The following is a 24925-nucleotide window of genomic DNA, read 5'->3' on the forward strand; positions in this document are numbered from 1 at the left end:
AAGGAGATGACTCCTAATCTATTGGTATTTTCTTGATTGGTGATAGATATGGAAGGGCCCAGGCCATGGTACTATGGACCTTCACTGGACAGGTGGTCCTGGATTGTATAAGAAACCAGGTCGACCAAGCTATGGGAGCAAGTCAGAAAGAAGCATTTTTACATAACCTCTATTTCTGTTCCTGCATTCAGGTTTCGGTCTTGAGTTCCTGGCTTTATTTCCTTCATTGATGAACTCTACCCTGTAAAATGTAATCTTTTCCTCCCCCAAGTCACTTTTCATCTATGTTTTATCACAGCAATAAAAAAACAAAGAAACCTTTCTCCAACTTCCCAATATCCCTCACCTCCAGCCTCTAGAATAGCTGTTATAAAACCCATTAACCTTTATTCCTTAATAACCACATGCGGAAGGCAACTATTGTTTGTCTTTCTGCGTCTGCCTTCAGTTAACACGCCCTCAAACTCTACCCATACTGATGAGAAATATAAGGTATATTCTTTATACAGCTCGATAATACGTATTGCACATACATAGCACATTTCTTTATCAAATAGCACATTAATTGGCATCTAAATGGATCTCATATTTTATTGTGTATACTAGAGAAATAAACATGAACATGAAAGAATCACTCTGATGTATGTACATTATGTACATAGGTTGAGGTATATCTCATAAATAAAAACAATTGCTGGTAGTTAAAATATTTCCAATGCTTAAAGATATAGATTTACCCTAATTTGATCATTATCCAGTGTATAGATTTTATTATTCCTTACCCTTTGAGTGTTCAGCATTAAACAGCACACTCATGTGATATCCTCAGACTCAAGGGAGATTGTGGAAGAGGGGGAAACAGTGTAAGAACCACATGATGGAGAGGTAGGCAATGAAATGCTGCCTGTGGGCATGGTGAGATTGTGGCACTCATAAATTCATAGTAGCTGTGGTTCTCTACAAAGGGCCTGCACAGAACGAAACCTAGACGTCTTCAGTCTTTGATAAGGAGAATCTTGTGGGGCTCTGTCCCACCAAGAAAAGTCCTTTTTTTTTAGTGCCTTAGCACTGGTGAGTTAGTCAGGCATGCTTCAACGAATGGTTCCACATCCAAATTTCATGAGTGACACAGACCAAACCCAGTGGGTCACAGGGGAAAAAAAGGACCATGAAGAAGGGACTTACTGGGAGAAAAGTAAGACAGCAGGAGGGAAGAGTGTGGCTAGATAATGTTTTATATATGTGTAAAACTGTGGAAGAATGATGTTTTTAAAAAAATCAATAGTGAAAAAAAAAAGTAACTGAAATCTGCCAGCAACTAGTGAATTTTAAAGAAGATCTTGAACCTCAACTGAGAGCTGGATCATGGATGTCAGTCTTCTCATAGCCTGAAGGAAAGATCACTACATCATGCTTAAGTTCTGAACTTCATAATCAATGAGGCAATGAATGGCCCCTGTTTTAAACTTACTAAGTTTGTTTTTTGTTGCCTCAGCAACAGAAAAATAACAAGTTCTTTTCCAGTAAACACTCTTCCCCTTCTGAGGTCTACTGGAAAAGCAGGTGTCTCAGCTTCAACATGAAAGTTTAAATTTTAGGCCGTTAAGTACAATTTTCCTGAGATATCTCTACTCTCTAGTTAAATAAAACCTTATGCAGTCAATCCTTGATGGTTAAAGAAAACTGTTCCTTGGAAGACAAACTAAGGGAGAAATGCCCTCCCCATGAAGGAACATATTTAATATGCAATTTAAACATATTCTGAGATAAAGAGTCTTAAAACAAAGAAAATCCAATATGGTCCAGACTCTGCTCTTCATCTGTGTGGCTTCCTGTTAAAACAATCCCTGCGTCTGTCCATGTTGTTTACTTGTGCGATACAAGCTGTTAGAAAAACAAAGCAATTCTGCAATCCCAAACCCTATAAATCCCACTACAGCCTCCTGAAACATGTCCAGCTTGGAGCTCTAGATTGCATAGCACTCCTGCCTACTGGGGCTCCTCGTAGAACTGTAATAGAAAGGCAGCCAGGGACGCAGTCTGTGCCACTGAAGCTGGACACTGCCAGGTGGCCACAGATCTCTTCAGAGGGGAGGAAAGGGTCTTCACTAGAGTAGCTTTTGCTACCTTGCTTTCTCTATTGTCTGTTCCCAACAAAATGAAACTGCTCCTGTACTCCACCACCCTATCATCCTCATCGCTGATTACTGTGTTCTGGGAACTGAGGCAAAGACACAGTCTTGTAAGTTCAGTCAGCTAAAAGGCAAAGGCAAAAACAGAAAAACTAAACTACAGGGGGAAGTCTGCTGTGGGAGTATTCTCACCAAACCATCACTTAGAATGATAGTTGGTCATTAATGTGGAGCCAAAGACAACTGGATTAATTCTCAGAGCCCACTGAGAAGTTGATCCAGTTGCGGGTTATCACGCCTTAGCTTTTTTACGGTATAGTAGCTCGGTTTCTTCAACAGGGAAAATGTCAGCCAAACCATTTCCAGTTGGATTCTCAATGAATGAGCTATTTGAAGAATTGACCTCTATCAATTCACTCAATAAGCCTCTTTCTCTCCTGGCCAGAATATAAAAATATGCTCATTGAGTCAACTGTATAGAATTCTCACTCAAAAGCACAAATCCATGGATAGAATTATAAAATATGAAATCCCAGTTTCAAGCACTGGAACAGCTCCCCCTTCAGAGTAGCCCTGTTATATCCTCTATATGCTGAAGCCACGTTTACTGTCACCTTTTTATGAGAATATATGTTACTCCTAAAAAGGGGGGCAAATTATTGCAGCTGAGATACCAGTGATGCTGTTGAAGACAATATAATAAAGGTAACTGTGGACTGTCTGAGCTTATCTAAGTTTCTGCCTACTTTTGGTGCCTATTGTCCAGTCAGCATACATGGGGAAGGCGTGCTGGCCCAGAACACATTCAAGACAAGCCAAAGGTAGTGTGTGTGAGGCAGTCCCTTTCTTGTGAAATTGAACGCAACTGAAATCTTTTTTATTATTATTTTTATTGGATATTATATTTACATTTCAGATTTTATCCCCTTATCCCCCTTACCCCCACCACCCAGGAACCTCCTATCTCAACCCCCCTCCTCATGCTTCTATGAGGATATGCCCTCACCTACTCCCCCCCACTCCCACCTCCCCACCCTTGAATTCCCCCTCCACTAGGTGTTCATCCTTCATTGGACCAAGAATCTCCTCTCCCACCTATGCCCAACAAGGCCATCCTCCCCTTCATGTACAGATGGAGGCAGCTGAAATCTTTACAGAGTAGAAAGCTGCTCCTCAAAAATGGCTTTGCCTTCTTCTACGCAGCAGAAGCTGTTTCTCTAGTCATTAATGAAAGGGGTGTGGTTCTTAGGTCTGATTTTGCTGGATTTCAATTAGTAGAAAATGTCTGTGTAGTCTCATTTGGAAAATTACTGTGGGGAAATTCCTGATGAGCTATCACCACAGTAGCTCAGAACCGTTTTAGACAAAGAAGAGGAATTAAAAGCTGTGATTGCTCTCATCACCCAAGGAAAATAACTTTTTAAGATATCTTCCTTGCCTTTGTGGAAACACTGGCTTTGTCTCTAGAACTTTATTCAGTACTTTATTCAAACAAAAGTAGAAAGCTACACTATGTCATCGAATCTGCGTGAGGGGAGAGCAATGGAGGCATGGGTTTAGCTTGTCTGAAGCAGCCCCTTGCAGATGAAACTCTCCCAGTCCTTCTTAAAGATGCTTCCTTCAAGAGCTCAGTCTCTCCAGAAGACCCAGCCTATAAGTAGATATTGGATGGAGATATCCTGGGATTACCACACCCATGCAAAAAGGATTCATGGGCATATAAATAGATTTTGTATATCCTCAACAGCTCCCAAACATTACTTTCTCTCACACTTGGCATTTTGGCCAAATGCTTATAGGTCTCCAAACAAATAGTAAAGGATAGAGACTCAGGGCCATGTGAAGGGATGTGAGGAAAACTGACAAGACTTTAAAACTAGATGCATAAGATCAGCCTACACTTAACTTGGGCACTCAGTTATCTGTCTAATCCTGGAATATCAGTTACCTGCCTCGTCTCTCCCATGTCCTTAGGCATAGCGCCACTCACTACAAATCAGTCTACGAAAGAGGTGAGAAATTTTCAACTGCAAGAAAATTAATTGATACTCCCTCAAGTATATTGCATCCTTAGAATCCGACATTGATTTTATTCTTAAAACTTAAAATATATCAAATTATTAATATTATTCACTAGAACAGACAAGTTTTTGAAATGTTTGTACAAGCTGCACTTGGCTGTCATTGAAAGGCCAGTGCATAGTGATATTTATCAGACTCCCCAATGATCTTTATACTATTCTGAGAGAAAAGCTTTTAGAAATTTTCTAGTTAGGAAGGCATGGTTGGAAGGATCCTGGCTTTAAGATGCAGGTGATAACAGATGTCTAAATGGCAAAGAGGTACAATATTAGAGTTCTGGCTATGTATGTTGTAGGCTAGCATTTTTAAGAGGCAGCAATAGGCTTTCTGCCACCACTCTTGAAGACTGCAACTCAAAATGGACATTAAATCAGATTTAGTTTAGTCAAAGAAAGTCCTAGAACAGAGTTTATCAGTATTGATTGTTAAATCCTGTTATATCATCTCAATTGCCTGTTATCATCAATAATGAATAGCATCGTCATTTATGATTCATGCAGCATATTTATTTTGTAGATGAGGAAACTCAAACACATGTTAATTTGCCTAAATTATGCAACTAATACATGCTAGAATTGGAATTAAGGTCCAGTTCCCTCTCCTTCCTATAACAGCGTCTATGTGCATTGTAATGCTTTCCTGAGGCTCTATGGTCCTGGAAACCTCCATGCTTAGAACTTGGAACAATCACTGCCTTCAATAGAGGTATAAGGTTCATCTGGGGCCTGGGCTTCAAGAAAGAAAGCAGGAATGGATCCAGCTTTGGCACAGCAGAAGGCAGTAGGCTAAGCAAGCCAGGCTTGCGGTACCAATTCATACTCTTCATAGCTAAATTAGCTTCCAGTAATCTAGGAAGAAATTAAACTCAATGACAATGGATTAAAATTAATAATCTCAAGCTGAGGACTTGAATTTTGATTCTCTCACTAACACCCCATGTCTTTTAAAAAGAATAGTGTTGCAGCTGATACAAATTCATAAGCATATCTCTCAAAGAATTGTCTACTCTATAAAATCAATAATGCATACTCAATAAAATAATATTAACTACATAAAACAAATTAGATATTTCCCTGTGGGACATTTAGCCATGTTGAGAATAATTAATTGTCATATCCAGTTATGTGAACGGACTCATAAGCCCCTATACCATACAATGAAAGTATCTGCTGTGAATCCTACACGGCCCTGAAGAGCTAATCCAGCAGGAAGCAGCAAATGATAGCGCTATCTTCATATAAAATTCACACTGCTTTCATGTACTCCTCATGATGTCCTCTTGTTGCCCAAAGATCATTACTGTCTTTGTTTTGTGTTGCTCTCTTTCAAATCAGTGGTGTTGCTCTCTTCCTGAATGCTAGGAATGGAGTCCAGCTCTAAATTTTGAAACACACTATTCCCAAATAACAAAAGCAAGTTATAGGTTTGCAGACAGTAGTCCTTTAAATAGAAGTATATGATCCTTCTTTCCACATGCTTCTCTCTTCTCCTAAATATCAATTTTGCTTCCTTAGAAAAGTGCTGGACACAAGCTGCCATAGTGGCTTCATGCCTCTTGTGTAAGGCAGCAGCTTCAGTCTGCTACCATGAAAGACGTGGTTCTCACCATCATCTAGCCTTCTCACATGTCTCTTCCTTTTCCTGATCTCTGGACATCTAGCTCTTCCTTTTCTTACAGAACAGTTTCAGTGTCCTTGAGAATATTTCACTCAGGAATCATATTGGCCTTATCCTGGTAACAATAATTCAGCCATTCTTCTATCACTTCCACTTTATTCTTTTTTTAAACCATTCAATTAGTGCAGGAAAGGCTACACTAGGCTGTGGATTTCCAAAAACACAGGTCACTAGGTCTCAAAAGTATGGCCATTGAAAAATTCGGATCTCATGTGAAATACCGTATGGATCCATAGGTTTCCATCTTTGGACTGCTCAGAGAGCTACTCCAACTCTATCTTGAAAGGTAATCATTGTAAACTGAGCTAGTCAAGTGTGCCATGGAGGAGGGAGAACTGGGACATTGTTCTCTCATAGTTTCAGTGCCTTTCCCTGGAAGAGGCAGACACTCTACTCACCAGGAAACAATCAACTAGCCCACATGACAAGAGACCTGGAAAGTACATTCCCAAATGTTCCAGGAAACAGAAAACCAGACACAAGTGATTCTATAGCCTCTCCCACAAGCCCACAATGAGTTCACATCCTGTCCTAGAAGATGAGGATGGCAAGTGGAAGGAAATGAAAATGATCTTTTTTTCCTGACTCTCCAGGTTATTTTTATTGTTTTCAAAATTTTAGGTAAATATTACTTTGTGGTGCAAAACAGAATGCAAGTTTTTTTTTTTAGGTTATCAATTTTGAGAATTTTTGTCGAAAACACGACTATAAAAGGCAAAGAGAAAACAATTATCTTCTGATGTCATTGATTTATATTTTTTGTTTGTTGAAAATGTTTTCTTCAATCTGTTTTACGTTTTTCTTTTGTGTGTTTTTATTTATGTATTAAAAATGTTGCACAATATATTTTTATCATACTCTTTCCTCTCCCCTAAGAGCTGCCAGATCCTTCTCCCGTCCATCCATCCAACATCTTGTTCTTTCTTTCTCTTAAATACATAAAAACAAAAGGCACAAAAAGGATCTGAAGTATGAGTTCTGTTGGCCAAGCTCTCCTCCATGGGGCCTCCCCTGGAGTTGGCTCTCCAGAGTTTTTAAGAACACCCAACCTACCTATCACCAGGCTTGTACTGGAGCTCCCAGAACTGTCTCAGATGCTCTAAACTAGAATCACCCATAGAAGGATTTGTGACAAGAAAACACCCTATCTGACCAAGTTTGGCCTCTTCCATATGCCGTGGCTGCATTGTGGGGCAGCACAAAAGGTGTGCTTCCAAAACAAGCAGATGTGCAAGAGAGTCAGAATGGGCTCATGTCTGTCTCACTCCACGACCTGTGAACAGCACCACATTAAAACCTCCCTATCTGCTCTTTGTTCTCTGGGACAGAAAGGAACTGGCAGTGATGGGCAAGGTCCTACCGAGGAGAAAATAAAATGATAAAATCTGGCAAAAAAAAAAGAAAAAATGGGTTTGTAGTACAAAACGACCTGATGGCATATTCCTCCTGAGCTGCCGCCCACAGGAAGACTCCAAGCAAAGGCTGTTGTGCCCATTAACAGATAAGAAACGTGAAGCTTCTCAAGTGTGGTCAGACAGCCCTGCAAGGAACAGTAGGGCAAGCACCTGTAAGGTTGCCGGCTTATAACCGCGCCAGTTAAATGAGATCATGTTCATTCGTCACTGACAGCTTTCAGGGGGGAAATGGATCAATAAGCACATCCCTTTGGGTCACTTTCCTACTGTGTTGGATTTATAACGGCAAATGTTTAAAGAGTTCCCATTTACCTGGGGTTTTATGACTGTTATAATTGCCAGAGCTGAGAGAAAGCTGCCTTCCATCTGGCTTCTCCTCCTGCAGAGAGCAGTCCAAAAACCATGTCATCTCAATCACAGAACAGAAACTCTTTGAAGGAAAACAAATGCTGCCTTTTTTTTCCTTAAAAAGAATTTGTTGAATTGCCTGGAAAAGTCAGACAGTGACTTGCAAAAATCCTTTCTTTTAGGTTGTCTCCCTACTGGCAGAAGAGGACAGATCACCATCATGGAATGTCTGAGTGGCTCATCCTGGGCAGCATTAAAGATTAGAAGATTATCCGAGTCTCTCCTAACATCATGGTTAAGGGTTATTTTTTCCCCGTAGAGATTTCTCATTTCTAGAGGAATTCTCTCTGACCAGTGAAGAATATCTTTATTGCATGGCATCTCCACACAAGTCCTGATGAGCACACGCACAAAGTAACTGGGCAATATTGACACACTTGTTACAGCAGCTTCTCACTATGCCCCTAAGGGTCCTCAGACATTATCAACTTGTTCTTAATCCACCAGCAAGTACATGACCTATAATATGTACATATGCACAAATATGCACACATGTGTTTACATATGTGGGTGTATGTGTCAAGATCTGCATGTGTGTAGATATTCTTTCATGGTAATAAATAGTGAAAATCAATGTTTTTCTATTGCTTTTCTCCCACTGTACCCTTCAGACTATAGTTGACTTCCAAGCAACACACATACATATGATAGAGAAAAGATAAAGATAGAGAAAAAGTAAAGGGAAAGGAGAAGAAAACATAAGAAAAGAAATCCTGGCATCCAACTTATCAAGATGGGAATATTAACATTTCATTTTAAAATGGTATATGTTCTCATTCCTAATTATACATGGGAGGGGAGTCATATGTTTATCTGTGCTTGTGTGCTTGTGCATGTCTGCCTGTAAGACAAAGAGAAGGAGAAAGTGTGTGTGTGTGTGTGTGTGTGTGTGTGTGTGTGTGTGTGTGTGTGTGTGTACACGCATGCATGTGTATTTCTTTTCCTTCTTGGTAATCCCTGAGTTTAGGTGTGCTTATGGGTTAGCTGTGTTTATTGCAAAAAACAAAACAGCATTTGTAATGTTGAAAAAAGTTGTGGGAAACGTTACTAAATCAGGCAAGGCAAAGGCGTTCTGAAGTTGAACAAATGAATACAGCGTGTTGCTTAATCAGCTCTTAAGAGCTCTCTGTATTGGAAGCAGTTGCTTTAATTAATGGCTGGGGTTCATTTGCTTCAATATTTTTTTAAAGCATGGGTATTGAGTAGATTTAAATTTAGCAGTTAACAACTTTCTTTCTGCTGTTAATTTAAGAGAGTCTTTCTTTATAAAACAAAGAAATGAAAATTCTGTTCCACAAAAGAAGATAGAACTCAAATAGGTGAAAAGAACTAGTGAGATTATGCATAAGCAGTAATAGAAGAAGGCAAATAGAAGATAGCAAAGACATATTCTATACCATTTATTTTCAATGCTGTCCATAAAGGCTATTCATCACAACTCCTCCAAAACCCCATGCCAATAATATTGTCTTCACTCTAGGAACAATAATAATAGTGAAGAAGAAGAAGAAGAAGAAGAAGAAGAAGAAGAAGAAGAAGAAGAAGAAGAAGAAGAAGAAGAAGAAGAAGAAGAAGAAGAAGAAGGAGAAGAAAGAAAAGAGAAAAGAGAAGAGAGAAGTAGAAGGAGGAGGAGGAGAAGGAGGAGGAGGAGGAGAAAAGGAGAAGGAGAAGAAGGAGGAGGAGGAGGAGAAGGAGGAGGAAAAAAGGAGGAGGAGGAGGAGGAGGAGGAGGAGGAGGAGGAGGAGGAGGAGGAGGAGGAGGAGAAAAGGAGGAGAAGGAGGAGAAAGGAGAAGGAGGAAGGAGGAGGAGGAGGAGGAAAAAGGAGGAGGAGGAGAAGGAGAAAGGAGGAGGAGGAGGAGAAGGAGAAGGAGGAGAAAGGAGTAGGAGGAGGAGAAGGAGGAGGAGAAAGGAGTAGGAGGAGGAGAAGGAGGAAGGAGGAGGAGGAGGAGGAGAAAGGAGGAAGGAGGAGGAGGAGGAAGAGGAGGAGGAGAAGGAGAAGGAGAAGGAAGGAGAAGGGGAGAAAGGAAGAGAAGGGAGGAAAAGGGAGAAGGGAAAAAGGGAGAAGGAAGAAGGAGAGAAGGGAGAAGGAGAAGGAAGGAAGGAAGGAAGGAAGGAAGGAAGGAAGGAAGGAAGGAAGGGGCAGAGGAGGAAGAGGAAGAGGAGAAGGAGGAGGAGAAGGAGGAGGAGGAGGAGGAGAAGGAGGAGGAGGAGGAGGAGGGGGAGGGGGAGAAGAAATGGGCTTGGGAAAACCTGGAGAAGGAAACACAAAGTTCTCCAACTGTTAGGCTGAAGCACAAATACCTGAGTGTCCAGTAATATTACATGTAACAACAAGAATCACTGGAACTGTAAAATAAATGCAGATGCCACACATTTCTTAGTTTCTTCTACAAATACACCTTAGAAAAATACTAGACACTGCAACTGTGTTGTTGACAATGTTGGCATTCATGCTTCTCTTAATTAAAGGTACATTTCTTCAATGTGGAATCTAATTGTACACATCCAACCCAGTAAGTGGGAATAATAATGAAATATACATGACGGAAAAAGTGGTCTGGATAATTTTTGGATTCCATATTGTACTATAGTCTTTAATAATCTGTTAAAAATTTCATCTTTAATGTAATAACATTTTACATACCTCTTATGCACAAACCACTGTATCCTAACCTAGATTAAAGCATACCTCAGTTCTACCAAATGTCACAGATGAAGTTCAGTTCCTAAGCACTGTCCTTGCTACCTTTGTTTTATTGGCATATTTAATAAACATCTTACAGGCAAAAACAAAAGCAAGAGCATTAAACATAATGGAAATTTTTCTAGTACCTTTTGCTATCAAAACATAGATCGCTTCTTCAGAAACATCAGAAATCGTCTTTGTAGCTCTCTCCTTGGTGTGGATATTATATTGTTTCAGAGAACTGCCAAGAACTGCCCCATATAAATGTCCTATGTGCAATATAAGGAATTTAAATGCTGTCCCTGCCTTCCTCCTCTGTGAGCCCCACTCTACGATTCCTACAACCAGAATCACAGACACAAATATGGGTAGAGATCTCTTTAGCAGAGACTCAATATTTCAATACCATATGTTCTTATTAAAGAGGAACAATCCAAATATACCTGTGGTCTTTGTGCATCTTTCTGACTATTTCAAACTCAAAGTGCAGTATCCAATAACACAGGTAAAGTCTCGGGTACAAGAATGACTTCAGACCCTCTTCATGATCACCAGTACAGAGGGTAGGCTCCTTAGAACAAATGTCACATGTAGATCTCTGTGTCTTAGTCACATTGACCATTACAAATGTCATGTTCCTTTACTTCACAGATGGCTATCCCTCTATTACAACTCTCTTTTTTCTTTATTCTGGCCCCTTAATTTTACTTTTTCTTCAGTCTCCAATTTATAGGTGACCCTCTCTATGAGCCTCTAAATATAGGTGAGGTTCCTCTGTTACCCACCGCACCCTGCCTTAACCTGTAACAACAGCAGGGACCTGCTCTAGTGCAGCTCACTGGCCTGTTGTTACGCACACGAGTGTGTATGGACATTGAGATATTTGCTGCCTCATTATGGCTGCATCTATCTAGTGGGGATCAGTAAATATTTGTGACTTGATTGAATTCATCAACCAGTTACTTCTTTATCCAATAGCAATTTATAACTTTTTATTAAATGATTAATTTTATTGAATTTAACCTTAAAGGACAAAAAATAAATAACTTTTCATGCAGCCTGCCCCGGAATAGTGAAATGTTCAACCTTTTTTTTTCTTTCAATTAACCTTCTAAACTCTGAATATTGTAGTCTCTCTATAGTTATTCTTTTTTTTTTTTTTCCAAAGAGGTTTAAGTTTTCATTTGAGTTAAGAGAAATGGCATGAGTTTTATTTACTTGCTCTCCTTCCTGCTTCTCACTGAAGCTCTAATCAAAACACTCCTTCCTCTTGGCAACTGAGCAAGTGTACAACAAGGACAAAAATGAATTGGTAAAGTAATTTCTCACTCAGGCAGAGGACTTGGGCAAGTGTTTTCCTCAAAGGCAAAAATTATTCTTTATTGATCAACTTAGTGGGAACCTCTGCAAGATGAAAACATCTCTAAGCCCTGGGTGATATCTGGAAAATCTCAGGTGATATTTCATATAAAACAATTTTATTCATAGTCAGCAAATACATTATCAAGTAGACGCTTGAGGCTCACTGTTACTTCACAGTGGACAACTAAACAAATGTTCTGGATCTGCTGGCTTCCTGATTCATAGCTCTAATGCCTTGGAGTCAAAGAGGGCAGCTAGGCAGACAGCGGATACATGGCTCCTAATAAGGAAATATTAAGTATACAAAACATAAGAGATATGGAAGGCAGAGGAAGGAGTTAAAATGAGGGACCCAAGAAACAGATGATGGGAGAAGAGGGGAGAAAAAAGACCTTCTGAATAAGAGGGGCATTTCTTTAAAAGGCCTGAGAGAATTTGAGCAATAACATAATGATATCCACAACTTAACGTAACTTGGACAACAAAAATGGTGTTACAGATGAAAAACAATAAATGCAAAGGTATGGTGGCAATAAAAGAAAATAACTAATAAATAATTCTGTGAACCATCTCTGTAGAGAGAATATCTTATAAACATTACCTGTCAATAAAAAAAAGTCAATGGCCGATGACATGAGGCAGGAAATAAAAGGTGGGGCATGAGTAGAAAGAGAAGATTCTATGAAATAGTAAGAGATAAAAGAGAGACACCAAGAGAGCCTCAAGAGACTCAAAGGAGACAGACAGAGGAGACAGATAGAAACCAATAGGTAGATGAATTCAGGGAAGAGACACTAAGGATACACAAAGGAAGAACTGGGCTGGGACTGAAGAAGAAGTAATTAATCAAATGGAAGACACTGAATAGTTTGAATGGGTTAGGTAAGTTTGAGCTTATCAGGGAATGAACCAAAGCTTTTCAGCCTAGGCATTTATTTAGTGATAAATATTTAGTCTCAGGGTCATCATTCCGGGAGGCAGTTCTGGGAAAAGAAAACTTGGAGTTTAACAATTTTTATTTATATATGGTGTCCCATGTTGGGGGCCTTAGATTTTTTCAGAACCTACTTTATTTACGTTTCTTAAACACTTTAACCTCCCCTTTCTAATGCACCAACCAGTATCAGGGAGAAAAGTAAGTTAATAGGAAAAAGGTGTTCTGGACCTGTTTAGAAGCAGTTCCTGGGGGCAATTCCATTATTCACTAGTTTTCTCTGGTCTTCACTTCCTAGAGAGAAATTCACCAAAGAACTTCTCTTGGTTTTCTAGCTGATTCTGGCCACTTCCACTGACTTGTGACAATTTAGCAGAGTCTTGCTGTTTCTGCTGAATCATGCCATCAGTACTAATTTATGTTTGGTATTTGGTACTGGACTGCTGGTATCCTGACAAGAAGAATATAATCACCCACCCACCCCCAAGGAACTACTTCTAAACAGATCCACAATACCCTTTTTCTATTAAAATTTTTCTAGCTACCTCTGATTGGTGGGTTAGAAGGGAGGTTGAAGTGTATAAGAACCCCAAATAAAGTAGGTTTTGAAAAGATCAAAACCTATTTGCCTCCTATGGCAAGAGTATTAAACATGTACTTAGATGAGTGACAGGCTGGGGAAGGAAATAGGGAGACTTCAGAGGAAAATGTGAGTACAGAGTAACAAGTAAGGCATGAATCATCCAAAAGAAAAATGTGCGCTTTACTCAACTTGCCAAGTCTTGTAGGGTTGATGTGATAATATCTACATTTCATATGTGAGTTTGCTCATGCCCTTAAAATGCTGAAGTCTACAGCTCTGCCAATGAGAATTCAGAAAATGAGTGCTTCCCAACAGCAATTCCCAATATGGATCAGGTCTCGTTTTGGTTTTCTATGTTAAAATAGAATCATTCTTAGTAGTCAAGGCTGACCATGGACTTACTTTAAGGTCCAACATGGTTATCATCTCAGGGTCCTCCTGCCTTAGCCTACTGAGGGTTGGAATTACAAGTGGACTTCACCATGCAGGATGTGGATCTGCTCTTATCTAAAGCTCCTTGGAATGCCCTGATAAGAAAGTAATATGAATCTCAGCAGTTGAAGCATTATTGTACTTTCAAAGGGGAGAGATAATTTTAATATGATATGCAAGTCTTTGGAGAGAGGAGTATTAAAGGGGGAAAAAAGAAGTTTACAGTGAACAGTGAGTTACCACCCACTGGGTAGATGTTACATAATTTTAAAAGATTTCTCTCAATTCCAAAAACTGATAAACAGTTTTTACAAACAAGATATGAACGATCCCCTTTAACCAACTGTTCAAATATCCACCATTTAGCTGTGAAATGTAGCAACTCTCCAGGATTCTCATGGCAGGGGATAAAATATTACCATTTGGAACAGCACAGTGTGCCACAGGCCCCATGATCTATCACTCAATAAACAGTAATTGATGATGATGATGCTGAATCCCAAAGGCCAGTGGGAGTTCTTCAGAACTGCTCTCTTATTTATCCCACCTCCCACCTGGACACACATCTGGCCAGAAATACAGATTTTTTTGAGTCACTCATAACCAGCCCTCATGGGAAACATTTTTAGCCCAACTGCATTAAAAGTTGCTTTAAAGGGTCATTTTGAGTAGACAGTTTCTACAAACTGCCAAACATCTATTGACCTGTTTATTCATCTGTCTGTCAGGCTATAGGATACATAAATAAACTCAGGAATATTCTCTCTCTCTTTCTCTCTCTCTCTCTCTCTCTCTCTCTCTCTCTCTGTCTCTCTCTCTCTCTCTTTCTCTCTCTGAAACAGAAGAAATGCCATGAATGAACATTACTCTATAGGACATATAAGACAGAAGATTATAAGAATTTAACTGACTACAAAATGTTTGGAAAGTAAGACAATAAGTAATTTTTTCTTTTACACTGTGTAATGTTTCTTCACTTCACTTGAGCCACTGACTTAAAGCAGTAAAGATTAGTGGGTGAGTTGCTGGTGTAGTTAGCTTGATAGACACCTCCATCAAAGGCCAGCATGCTTTCAGAGGCTTTCATAAGCCATATTGCCTTGTCACTTTTTGAATAGGAGATAAATACAGTACTCATACCATCTCCAAAACTGATCATCTAGACCACCAGAGAGATTCAATAACAACCTGTCTGAAGCATGCATCGGACAACATTCATGAGTCTACACTTATGATCTGAGCAATACATGAGGAGTTAAGTTTTATCTACCATACTCACATATGGACAGGAAATAGAACTCTCTTATTTTTACTGTCTCCCAGTTCACTGGCTGGACAAAAGCCCAAGATTGAATCCAAAGTCTGTTAGTTACAGTGTGACCTTGAGGATGTTTCTGAACTTCTCTGAGCTTTCATTAGAAATGAGGGTAATATTTTTAATGTAAATATAATAACTTGTAGGTTTCTTGAATACTAAAATCTTAATAACTATGGGGAACAAAGAGATGCTCCACACCTTTAGTTACTAATATTACAAAAAGACTACTGAAATTCATCTGCTGACATTCTAATCCTCAGTACAGCATGGTACAAATGTATTTGCAAATGTAATTACCATAATGCCATTAAAATGAATTAAAATGAGCACAAATCTATCGGGACATATGTCTTGTTAAGAAAGGGATATTTGAAGCCAGATGCATCTCACTAAAAAAAAATAAAGACAATGTGAAAAGGGAAACAATGGCCATTAAGCTCCTCTCAAGTCCTCGTCCATGGGAAGTTCCCAGACTCACTCAGGAACAGCAGCACCAAGCTCCCCCAAGTGATTGTGTGCCAGGGAACCTTGCCCTCCATCTTCATAATATAGTTTGCCTGCTTATCTCTGTTCAGAAACTTTCATATTCATTGTGTTCATTTCCACCCACTTTCAGGGTTCTTGTGGAGGTTTAAAGTCAATATGAAACATCCTCTTTTTTATATAGCTGGGGGTTATTTGCTAAAAAAATATGCCAGAAGCTTTTAACATTTACTATTCACAAATGAAAACTCCTGTTCTTGAGCGTGCATACTGAAGGCTAAGTTGCTGCTATGATTTGAAACTTTACTCTCCTCCATAGGTCTATAGATTAAAGATGAAATTCCCAGGATGTCTTGATTGACAATAGTGGAAACCTTTAAGAGGTGAAGTGATTGGGAGATTTTATAACACTGAACATATGCAGGCCCTTGAATACTGTGAGGAGCATTGTGTCCTTCTTGCCCATTCTTTCCTCTATTTCTCCTTCGATTGTATAATCCGCACTCCTACCATCACATACTGCCAGGACAAAGTCACTCCTGCCATCACGTACTGCCAGGACAAAGTCTGGCCTAAAATACAGCGGAGCTTAATTACCATAAATTCAAACCACCCAAACTATAAGCTAAAACAAACCTTTCAGTTTGTACATCAGTGGTTGCTTTGGATATTATAATAGAATACTGTCTAGTACTCTCTGTTTTCAACTGAGAAATCCTCCACATACACACACAGAGAGAATCTACAATTTCTCATTTGAGAGAAAATACTTGATCACCAGCATGTTATCAGTAACATAATAGATATACCTTGTATTTGTTTACAATAACTATGGAATAGCATTCATTTGTGTTATTAGTTTACTTGGGGTTATATAGATAACTCTACAGTGTCGAAACTGTGTATTCCTATTAAAATCACTTGATCTCATAATGAATGATGACACATCCATCTATCTGTATATTCTCATTGCTTGCTGTGGGAAGGGCATTTAATAAATGTCTATCAATTACCTGGATCAACAATAACTGTAAAAACCCAAGAGAGTTACAGGAGAGTAAAAAGTCAATTTCACAACCCCTCTCTGTCCATCACAATGGTATACTAAATTAAGATTATTGCATAGTTCTTAGCGTTTCCTAAAATTAAGGCAAGAAATTTCAATTTTCTCATTGCTTCTCTTTAATGCTGTATTTGGAAGAATGCCACGACAATCCCTCCGGTTCCTTCCTGTCATCTCCTTTAGAAGAGCCAACTCATTTAGACACTCTAGGGGCTAGTTTGGCAGCTGTCGAGCTCAGGATTATGAATCTTGAGCCCTGGCAACTGCAGCTGTAGTGGGTCTCATCTCCAGTATCTGCCCTGGCTGGACTCCAAAGGCCAGCGCTGCCATGGCAGGGTCTCTCGTTCCTGGACTGTCAGAACCTCCTGGTGGCTACTTTCCTTCAGCCAACCTTGATGAAAGGAAATATGCCTTCAAATCAGACCTTCAAACCATGTCTCACTAAAGCTGTTACACCAGGACTGACACAGTAGCGTCTTCAAATCTTCTGTGTGAGAGTTTAAAGATAACACTGACAGAGCCAGAGCAGAAACAACTATTCTTACCCGTGTCTTATTGTTTGTCAGCATGGCAACAACTCTGAGGTCAATGGATGGGGTAAAGAAGGAAAGCTACTCAGTAAATTATTTAGGGAACGTGTTTGGTCACCCCATTGTAATTCCGCTACTAGTCTCTTCATTTCTACTGCTTACAAAGTGAAGGAGACATTTCAAGGTCTCCAGGTGAATGAATGATCAATCTGCACTGGGCATAATGGCCTCACACCTGAGAGAAGGGGCACAGTGCCAGATTCCTTTGAATCTGTTCTGTTGCAAGGCCACTTGCAACAGAAATTTAAAATCAAAATCCAGAACAATATTAATAAGCAGAACATGTTCCATTTTCAGGAAGGAATTAAAACTGTATTTAATAGTTTGTTTCAACAGTTGTGACTTCTATAGAAGCAGAGAAAAACTCTCTAGCCATTAACTCAGGAAGTGTCACAAATATAGCGAAGCCAGAAATGTGGCAGGATTTCACAAGCAAGGTATTGAAGATGCCCCAAAGGACTCACTATTGTTAAGGGTTACAATGTGGTTCTTCAATGCTAAAAGTAATGCAGTATGACATCCTAATACTTCCTTATACTTGTAATTGAAGTAATACCTGTTGCCATAGTTGATTAATCTGCTCTAATGTCCCTGGCGGTGGTGGTGACACAAGTTCCTCGATATCTGCCCCAATGCTTTGGATTCTCAAATGAAAGACACACACACACACACACACACACACAGAGGCACACACACAAGTCTTATATTTAATATGCCTTAATCAGCTCAATGACTGGACTGGGCTACTCCCAAACTTCCATGTTGCTAATGCCTTCCCTCTGATACTCCTGAATTATTACTTATTAAAATTTATATTCCATCCGTCTCACTACCTTAGACCCAGCTCTTACATGATTATATGCTTCCTCTTGTGCAGCTCTCAAGCCTGAATCTTATTCCTTTCCTGGCATGGCGATTCTCCCTCTTCCTCAGTCCCCTTGCCCTTGAATCCCTGCCCAGTCATTGGCCACCAGCAACTTTATTTACCAATCAAAGCCAACTAGGGACAGGAACTCTCAGCGTCTTATGTGCAGACTTGTGAATTCTCATGTAATTTTGGAAACCCAATTAACATAATACAAGCAATAAACACAATCCACAACAATTCTAGTTTAAGCCCAACTCCATTGCTTTGCTTAAAATAAGGCTTATTTGCAATGTTACAAACAACTTCTTCAACCCCTATTGATTTAAGGTCAAGGAAGCAAAGAAGACCAAACTAGTATCAATGTACTATAGGTATTTATCTCCCAGGAACCTGGGACAAAATAAATGGATTCTTCTAATAAAAGGCTTCAAAAATTAAAACATAAGTGAATTGAAACCAATAATTGACTGAGAAAAACTACGTATACTTTCAATAATAAATAACAAACACTTGAAATATATTTCTCCAACTTGATCACGTAGAACAAATTGTAATAGTAGTCATAAATGAATGCACAAGTTTGTATATACCTCAAAAACTTATAAAACCTTGAAGATAAATTCATGTACACTTCCAGAAAGAGTAGTATTCTCAGGCCTCTACTTCCATACTTCTTATCTCATTAAAATCAAAATGTACTTAACCATACAACTTCAAAAAGCTTAAAACCATTATACTCTCTTTATGTCTGTATTCACTGAGAATCAACAAATCTCTATTCAAATCAAGCCTCTATTCTGCCATTCATGAAATGAGGAGATTAATGGTTTCTTTAGATGATGCTTCTTAAATGATCTATGAAATACATGTATCTCATGTAATAGTGACAAATATTTGGAATTATTAATATGATTTACACTCATCAATGACTTATAAATAATCACTTTAGGATCCTAAACTGCCAGTGTTGAGCTTTTCTCACTTGCCTCACTAGCATATTCCCATATCATACCTGGATTTTGGCCCTACTCATATCTCTGGTCTATACAGACCTCTCCAGGCTCTACTCCATTTCCACTACCAGCACATGAGAGTAAACAGTACACAATCCAAAATCTGGGACGAGCTCAGAAACACTGATCCAAAAACAAGGAATATCAAACCAGGAGCCTTCACTATAGGATTTATAACTAAAGAATTTCCCCAACTCTCTTCCAGCATGGTTCTTAAAAGCTGACATTAAGCAGATGCTTGATGGAGAAATAATCACTTGAAATTCTCAGCTACATGACACAATGCCACTACTGTGTTTTCTCTTCCTCATTACATGGAGCACTGAGGAGGAGGTCCCACATGGGTTTGCCTTTGTCAGAACACACGATAGCTGTTCAGCTACTGCTGGTACAGAAACTGAAGTCACCATAATAGCCATGTTCTCCTCAGTCTCCCAGTCCCCTTACCCTCTCTCCTCTTTCTCAGATAAAACACAAGTTTCTGCACTCGACCGACCTTCCAAAGTCCCCTTAGAAGCACACACAGGACATGGATGGAGAACACAATAGGAAAAAAAGGACTCATATGCAGCTCCAGATTCCCTAGGGTCGAGTCACATCATAGGAAACCTTGGCAAACAGGGATATGAGACATTAGAGAGAGAACAAGACGTTATTGAAAGGGAAGCAAGATGTGAAAAGAAAGAAAAGGACAAGGATGGGGGAGGAGAGACACAGACTCTAACTCGGAATGGTGGTGCCTACCTATAATCCCAGCAATGCGTTCAAGGACGGAACATTATGAGTTCGAGCTCAGTCTGGGCTACACAATAATACTATGTTGAAAGGTGTATGATGCTGCTTTATATGACAGAACACAAGTAACTACTGCATGTAAAAGAGAATGTGCTGCTCCAAAGAAAAGGGGTTTATTCCAGAAACTTCCACTTGTTCATTAACGTGGACTTAAGCTATCTGCATTACGCAGCATCTTTCAAAAATTAATTTCACCTATGCAATTGACAATACAAAATCAAAATAATAGAGTTTTTTCAGTAACTGTGAAATATATATTTTAATTATTAAATAAGATATGTGAGTTTTACTGTAGATCTCCAACATACATACAATAAACTTGGAAGTCACAAATTAATTCATAATTTCATTTTAAAGATACTAAAATTATTACAAGTCTTGTTTCATAGTGCTTCCTGCACAGCTCAGGCAACAGTTGTGAAAGACAAGGTCTCCCTTGTCCAGAAATGTGCCATTGTCATTAAGAGCATCCCATTTGGAAATGTTCTGTATTATAATTATTAGATTGCTTTATCATGTGTCTATTTCTATTTCCTCTAAGAGCATAATCACCAACACCCCCCCCACACACACACACACACATACACAAGCGCAAATGACCACAAACAAGTTACCAACACCTCAGGTTGACTTCTTTAAAAAAAAATTGCTCTCTTTCTTTCACAAAAACTTCACTTCAGAGAGAGTACAACTTGGAGTACAACTTGGAGTAGGAATTAGGCATTAGGTAGCAGGCACTTGGAAGAGAACTTGGAAGAAGTAACGTGGAACTTGGAGGCACTAGGGACTAGGAACTAGGGACTAAGAACTTAGGACTTGGGACTTGAAGAGAAGAAGAGAGACTGAAGAATAAACGGGATTGAAACACACTCTGTCTGGTCTCCATTCTTCGAGTCTGTCCTCACTCTCTCTCTCTTGTTGAACCCCGACCTGCGGACCGGAGTGGCAGCCTTATGAAAGAAAACAGCAAGGCTTCTTATGAAAGAAACAGCAAGGCTTCTAATCCTCCTGAACCCCCATTCTAAACACTAAGAGGGAAACATGCTGATAAAATACAAGCTCAAATGTGTGAAGGGTGAGTTCTTGGACCTGACTCATCCTCAGCTGGTAGGTTCCCATGGGGTAGAAGACTATTTCTGCTGTCTCCTCGAGTTAACCAGAAAGTGAGTCTTTATCAACAGTTCTTTGTGTGGCAGGCAATGCTCAAGGTGTTTCTTAGATAATTCCTCCATTCAGTTCCAGCAGTTGCCTTATGAGGGGGTTTACTAATATCATTTCTGTCTTAAAAGTGAGATAAAAGCAAACCTGAGAGATGAATGCCACGTAACCAAACACTAACCCCACATACCCTTGGCATTTTAAGTTCTAATCTAAAACTCTAGGCAGCTTTGGGGTTGTTCTTTTAAACTCAGCTGTAAGTGTTCAGGTATTTATCTAATTGTAATTTTGTTTCACAGGTAATGTGACAGCAGAATTGATAATATAAAGACTCAATTATGTGAGAACTGTTCTCCTGTAAGGACTATCAGTCATGATTAAAAGAGTAGTTTCCTGGGAAGTGTCTACTGTCGAAAGCAAAAACAGTGGAAGAGCAGCGGGCGACTGTCAATATGAAACCACATTAGGCAGCTTGGCAAAGCATGAGGTTACCTTTCAGAGGGTATTCTTGATTCCATCATTAATCAGCTTATCCCCTCTTTTTGTATTGACTGGCCGTCCACTTCTATAGAACACTTCGGCTAATCTCAGAGCTTTTTCCACTCAGCCTTCAAATTAGGTAACTGCCTAGCCACAGGGCGGGTAGCAATTTATGCCAAACAAATCATGAAGTGGGAGGCAGTGAGGAAGCACTGTTCATCCCCTTTTCTGCTCTCCTGTGAGGAGGAGAGAAGGTGACAAATGTTCGTGTGTTTGTAAACTGTACTAATTTACAAGCCCACTGTGGTCTTTCTAATGTAACATTCCCTAGAGGAGAGTTGAAGAACGATCTAATAGCATCTTTCAGATCCAATCAGTAGCTGAAAGATTATGCACCAAGAACGCCTATTTTATACTGTAATATCCTGCTTTTGCACAATTTGAAGAGCTACCAAAAGGATCCATGATATAAGTAATTTTGATGTTAAAAATAAAGAAATTTAACATGAATTAATATGTGGCTTCCCAAGCCTTACCGTGGAAACAACACTGTGAGTCAGAACTAGACTTTTGTAGACGACTACAGCTCAGGGAATCCACCAGGATGATTGATTCTACAGCTTCTAAAGTCTACTACCCTCATGGAAGGTGCCTGTTATTTAGCAGAAAGTTCTGATTTTTTGCTTTCTAATTTTTTATTTGAAAGGGAATAGATGATGCCTGGGATTCAGAGACACCTACATGCATTTTAGAGTTAATTTTCTAGTAAACAGTAAATCATGTGATAATTAAGAGCAAACCAGCCTTGAATATTTCACTAGCTGCTATTGAATGCTCATTGTATGTAAAACCTTAAAGTAAGCCTATATCATGAGACCCAGAATGGACATAAGTTTTATAAAACTATGGATAAAATCTGATGGCTCTCCCTGATTTCCTAAGATGGAAAATGTGATTTTTCAAATGATTTTCTTTGGGTCCTTCTTCTAAGAACCTCTGATTAGTAACCCAAGAGTCCACAGGTGTTTGAGTAACTCCTGGCTCACAGATGGCTGTTTTCTGCATGTGGGTGAATTATAGATAAACACTAACATCTAGCACTCGAGAGGAGAGTAAGAAAAGCCTCTAAAGATCAAGAAGGTTGTGGTTGTGGTACTGAAAACTAGGTGAAGTCATTAGGAAAGTTTTAAAGGCCAACCAATTACTATAGGTCTGAACTAGGGTAGAAATCAGAATAGGGCGGGTAAGGATGCCTATAGAAAGAAGCAACTCTAACAGCAAGTTCTGGACCTTGCTTTTCCTTGACAGCAGGAAATGATGGTTCTTTGGAGCAAAGAAAAGTCAGAAATACAATCTAAATTTCATAAAAGGAAATTCAATTTTTCATAATCTATTCTGTGCTTGGTGCTGCACACGGAATCCCCACCCCCCACCCCAGCTTCATCTTTGAAGACACTTTTGCTACAGGGCTCTTAGGCAGGATTTTAAGTTGACAAGGTAAATAGAATACAGTAGACTGAATTTAAAATGGTTTAAACAGGAGACATTTACTGCTCACAGGTCAGAAGGCTAAGAATTCCAAGGTCTAGTCTCCAGTAAATCTTCTGTTGGGGAGGATCTGTGCCTTGGTTTCTTGGTCATAATCTCAGGGTCTCATGTAGCCCAAGCACAGAAGACTGTGTCAACTCCATTCATAATGATGCAACCCTTTTGATTTACCTGCCTCTCAAATACTCCAGCTCCTGTTACCAACACATCGGGCTTTCAGCATATGAAGCTTAGGGATGGGAGGAAGCAAAATTCTGTATATAGCACTGAGGGACCACGAAGTCTTGGGTTTCCCTGATAAGCACTGCTTTTCATTATTAATCTCCAGCCTAACACAAGCCCCAGAATAACTAACACACAAGAAGTAGCTGCAGTTTCTAAGACTCTGCCACTGCACATGTGTGAGCACCAATTCTTCTCTAAATGTAGGAGGAAAAGAGTCTAAGTGAGTCTTGTAGGGTTGGCTAACAATGAAATCTTTTCAGTGGCATTTGATTAAAGAAAACACAATGACAAACATACAAATGAATGAATGAATGAATCATAATCAAGTAAAATATTATCCCATCTTCAAGGAGACATACTAACAGGATGAAAGTCAGGATGAACATTACTGTCCTACAAAACAAAATATATCATGAGAAAAATATAGCACTCCAGCACTTCAAAGATAAAGATTGTTTGAAATAGAAAAGTTCTTGTGTTGGGAGAGGCACTGGGATGAGCTATGTGCCTGGCAGGAAAAAAAAATGGCATACCTAGTTTCCACATCCTAGCAGTCCCCAATCAGCACTTTCTAGACACTAATGTTGCCAGCTCTGAGACACAACATACCCTGTGGATAGTCTGCTGGCACCCAGGGGGATGGATTTTACCTGTGAAACACTCTGACATCTTTTCTGCTAAACAGTGGGCCATGCATACACCCGTTCCAATGAAGTTTCAGGTCTTAAACATGAGTTAGAGGGACACAGTTTCTAATTTACTTCCATTTTGGAAGCTGTGTCTCAACTTGAGGGTGACTTGCTACTCCTATATATTTTAGTGTTTCTTAATTTCTTACTAACTAATCCTACATTGCTTTAATACATTGTTGCTCTTACTAATTCTTAATACTATATATTCCCTATTTAAGCTATTGCGTAAGTTTGTGTTATGGTTGGATCTTGTCTATTGTATCAAGAGCAATAAAATTCTACTTATTAGGTACAAAACAGTGTCAGGTATATAAGAAGCATTTTTTATAAACGTATGTTAATCTTCAGAAAGGTTAGAAGAAAACAAACAAGAGAAAGAGATAACTATACTTTTAGATCTACTATAATATGAAAAACTCCTTATTCTGGAATCCCTAAGAAAAACAATCCACATTTTTTAAAAATTTTTATTTACATTTACCCATTAGCTATATTCTCATAGAATAAAATTGGTTGCACATCATACTTGGCAAAGCCCAAGACTTTATAAATATTATTTTTAAATTAATATCTAGTGAAAGTTTATGTGATTTTGATTCATGGCTAATTATAGGACAAGCTAAATGATGGATGAATATTGAACTCATGCTTATCTCTTCATTCCAAAATCAGACATTTCTGCTTATATGGCTGCCCCACAATAAAATTGAAATATATAAGTTGTTCCTTTCAATATCCTTTGTTGTAGATCTTTTAATCTGATTCTTATGACTTAGTAGAGTTGCTAGGGAAATTACCTTTACTGTCCGTTTTGAGAAGCAGAAACTCAGGTTAAAGGCTGAGTGACTAACATGTTGTTCTCACAGTGATGACTGATGGTGAAGACCAATTGGTGATGAGAGAACAGATCTGAGCTCTCCCCGCTTCTAGTCAAAAGTTGTTCTGTCCCCGCCCCCCATTGACTCCCCAACAGTAACGGAC

General features: G+C 39.2%; 2 protein-coding genes across 6 annotated transcripts in view; one reads left to right on the forward strand and one right to left on the reverse strand.

The window, feature by feature from the left end:
* The window catches only part of LOC143434569 (uncharacterized), a 41671-nt gene extending 33383 nt beyond the window's left edge, over positions 1–8288 (forward strand). For all 5 annotated transcript variants that reach the window (XR_013104175.1, XR_013104173.1, XR_013104178.1 and 2 more), the window contains one exon: positions 7837–8288. Coding sequence is in view for 1 of the 5 variants with exons in the window: in XM_076913696.1 (XP_076769811.1) it covers positions 7837–7918 (82 nt within the window). In the remaining 4 variants the exon portion in view is untranslated. The remainder of the gene's footprint in view (positions 1–7836) is intronic.
* Positions 1–24925, reverse strand: part of Nxph1 (neurexophilin 1) — a 290286-nt gene that overhangs the window by 195801 nt on the left and 69560 nt on the right. The window lies entirely within an intron of this gene.

The sequence above is a fragment of the Arvicanthis niloticus genome, chromosome 15 (genome assembly GCF_011762505.2).
Source record: "Arvicanthis niloticus isolate mArvNil1 chromosome 15, mArvNil1.pat.X, whole genome shotgun sequence".
Lineage (NCBI taxonomy): Eukaryota > Metazoa > Chordata > Mammalia > Rodentia > Muridae > Arvicanthis > Arvicanthis niloticus.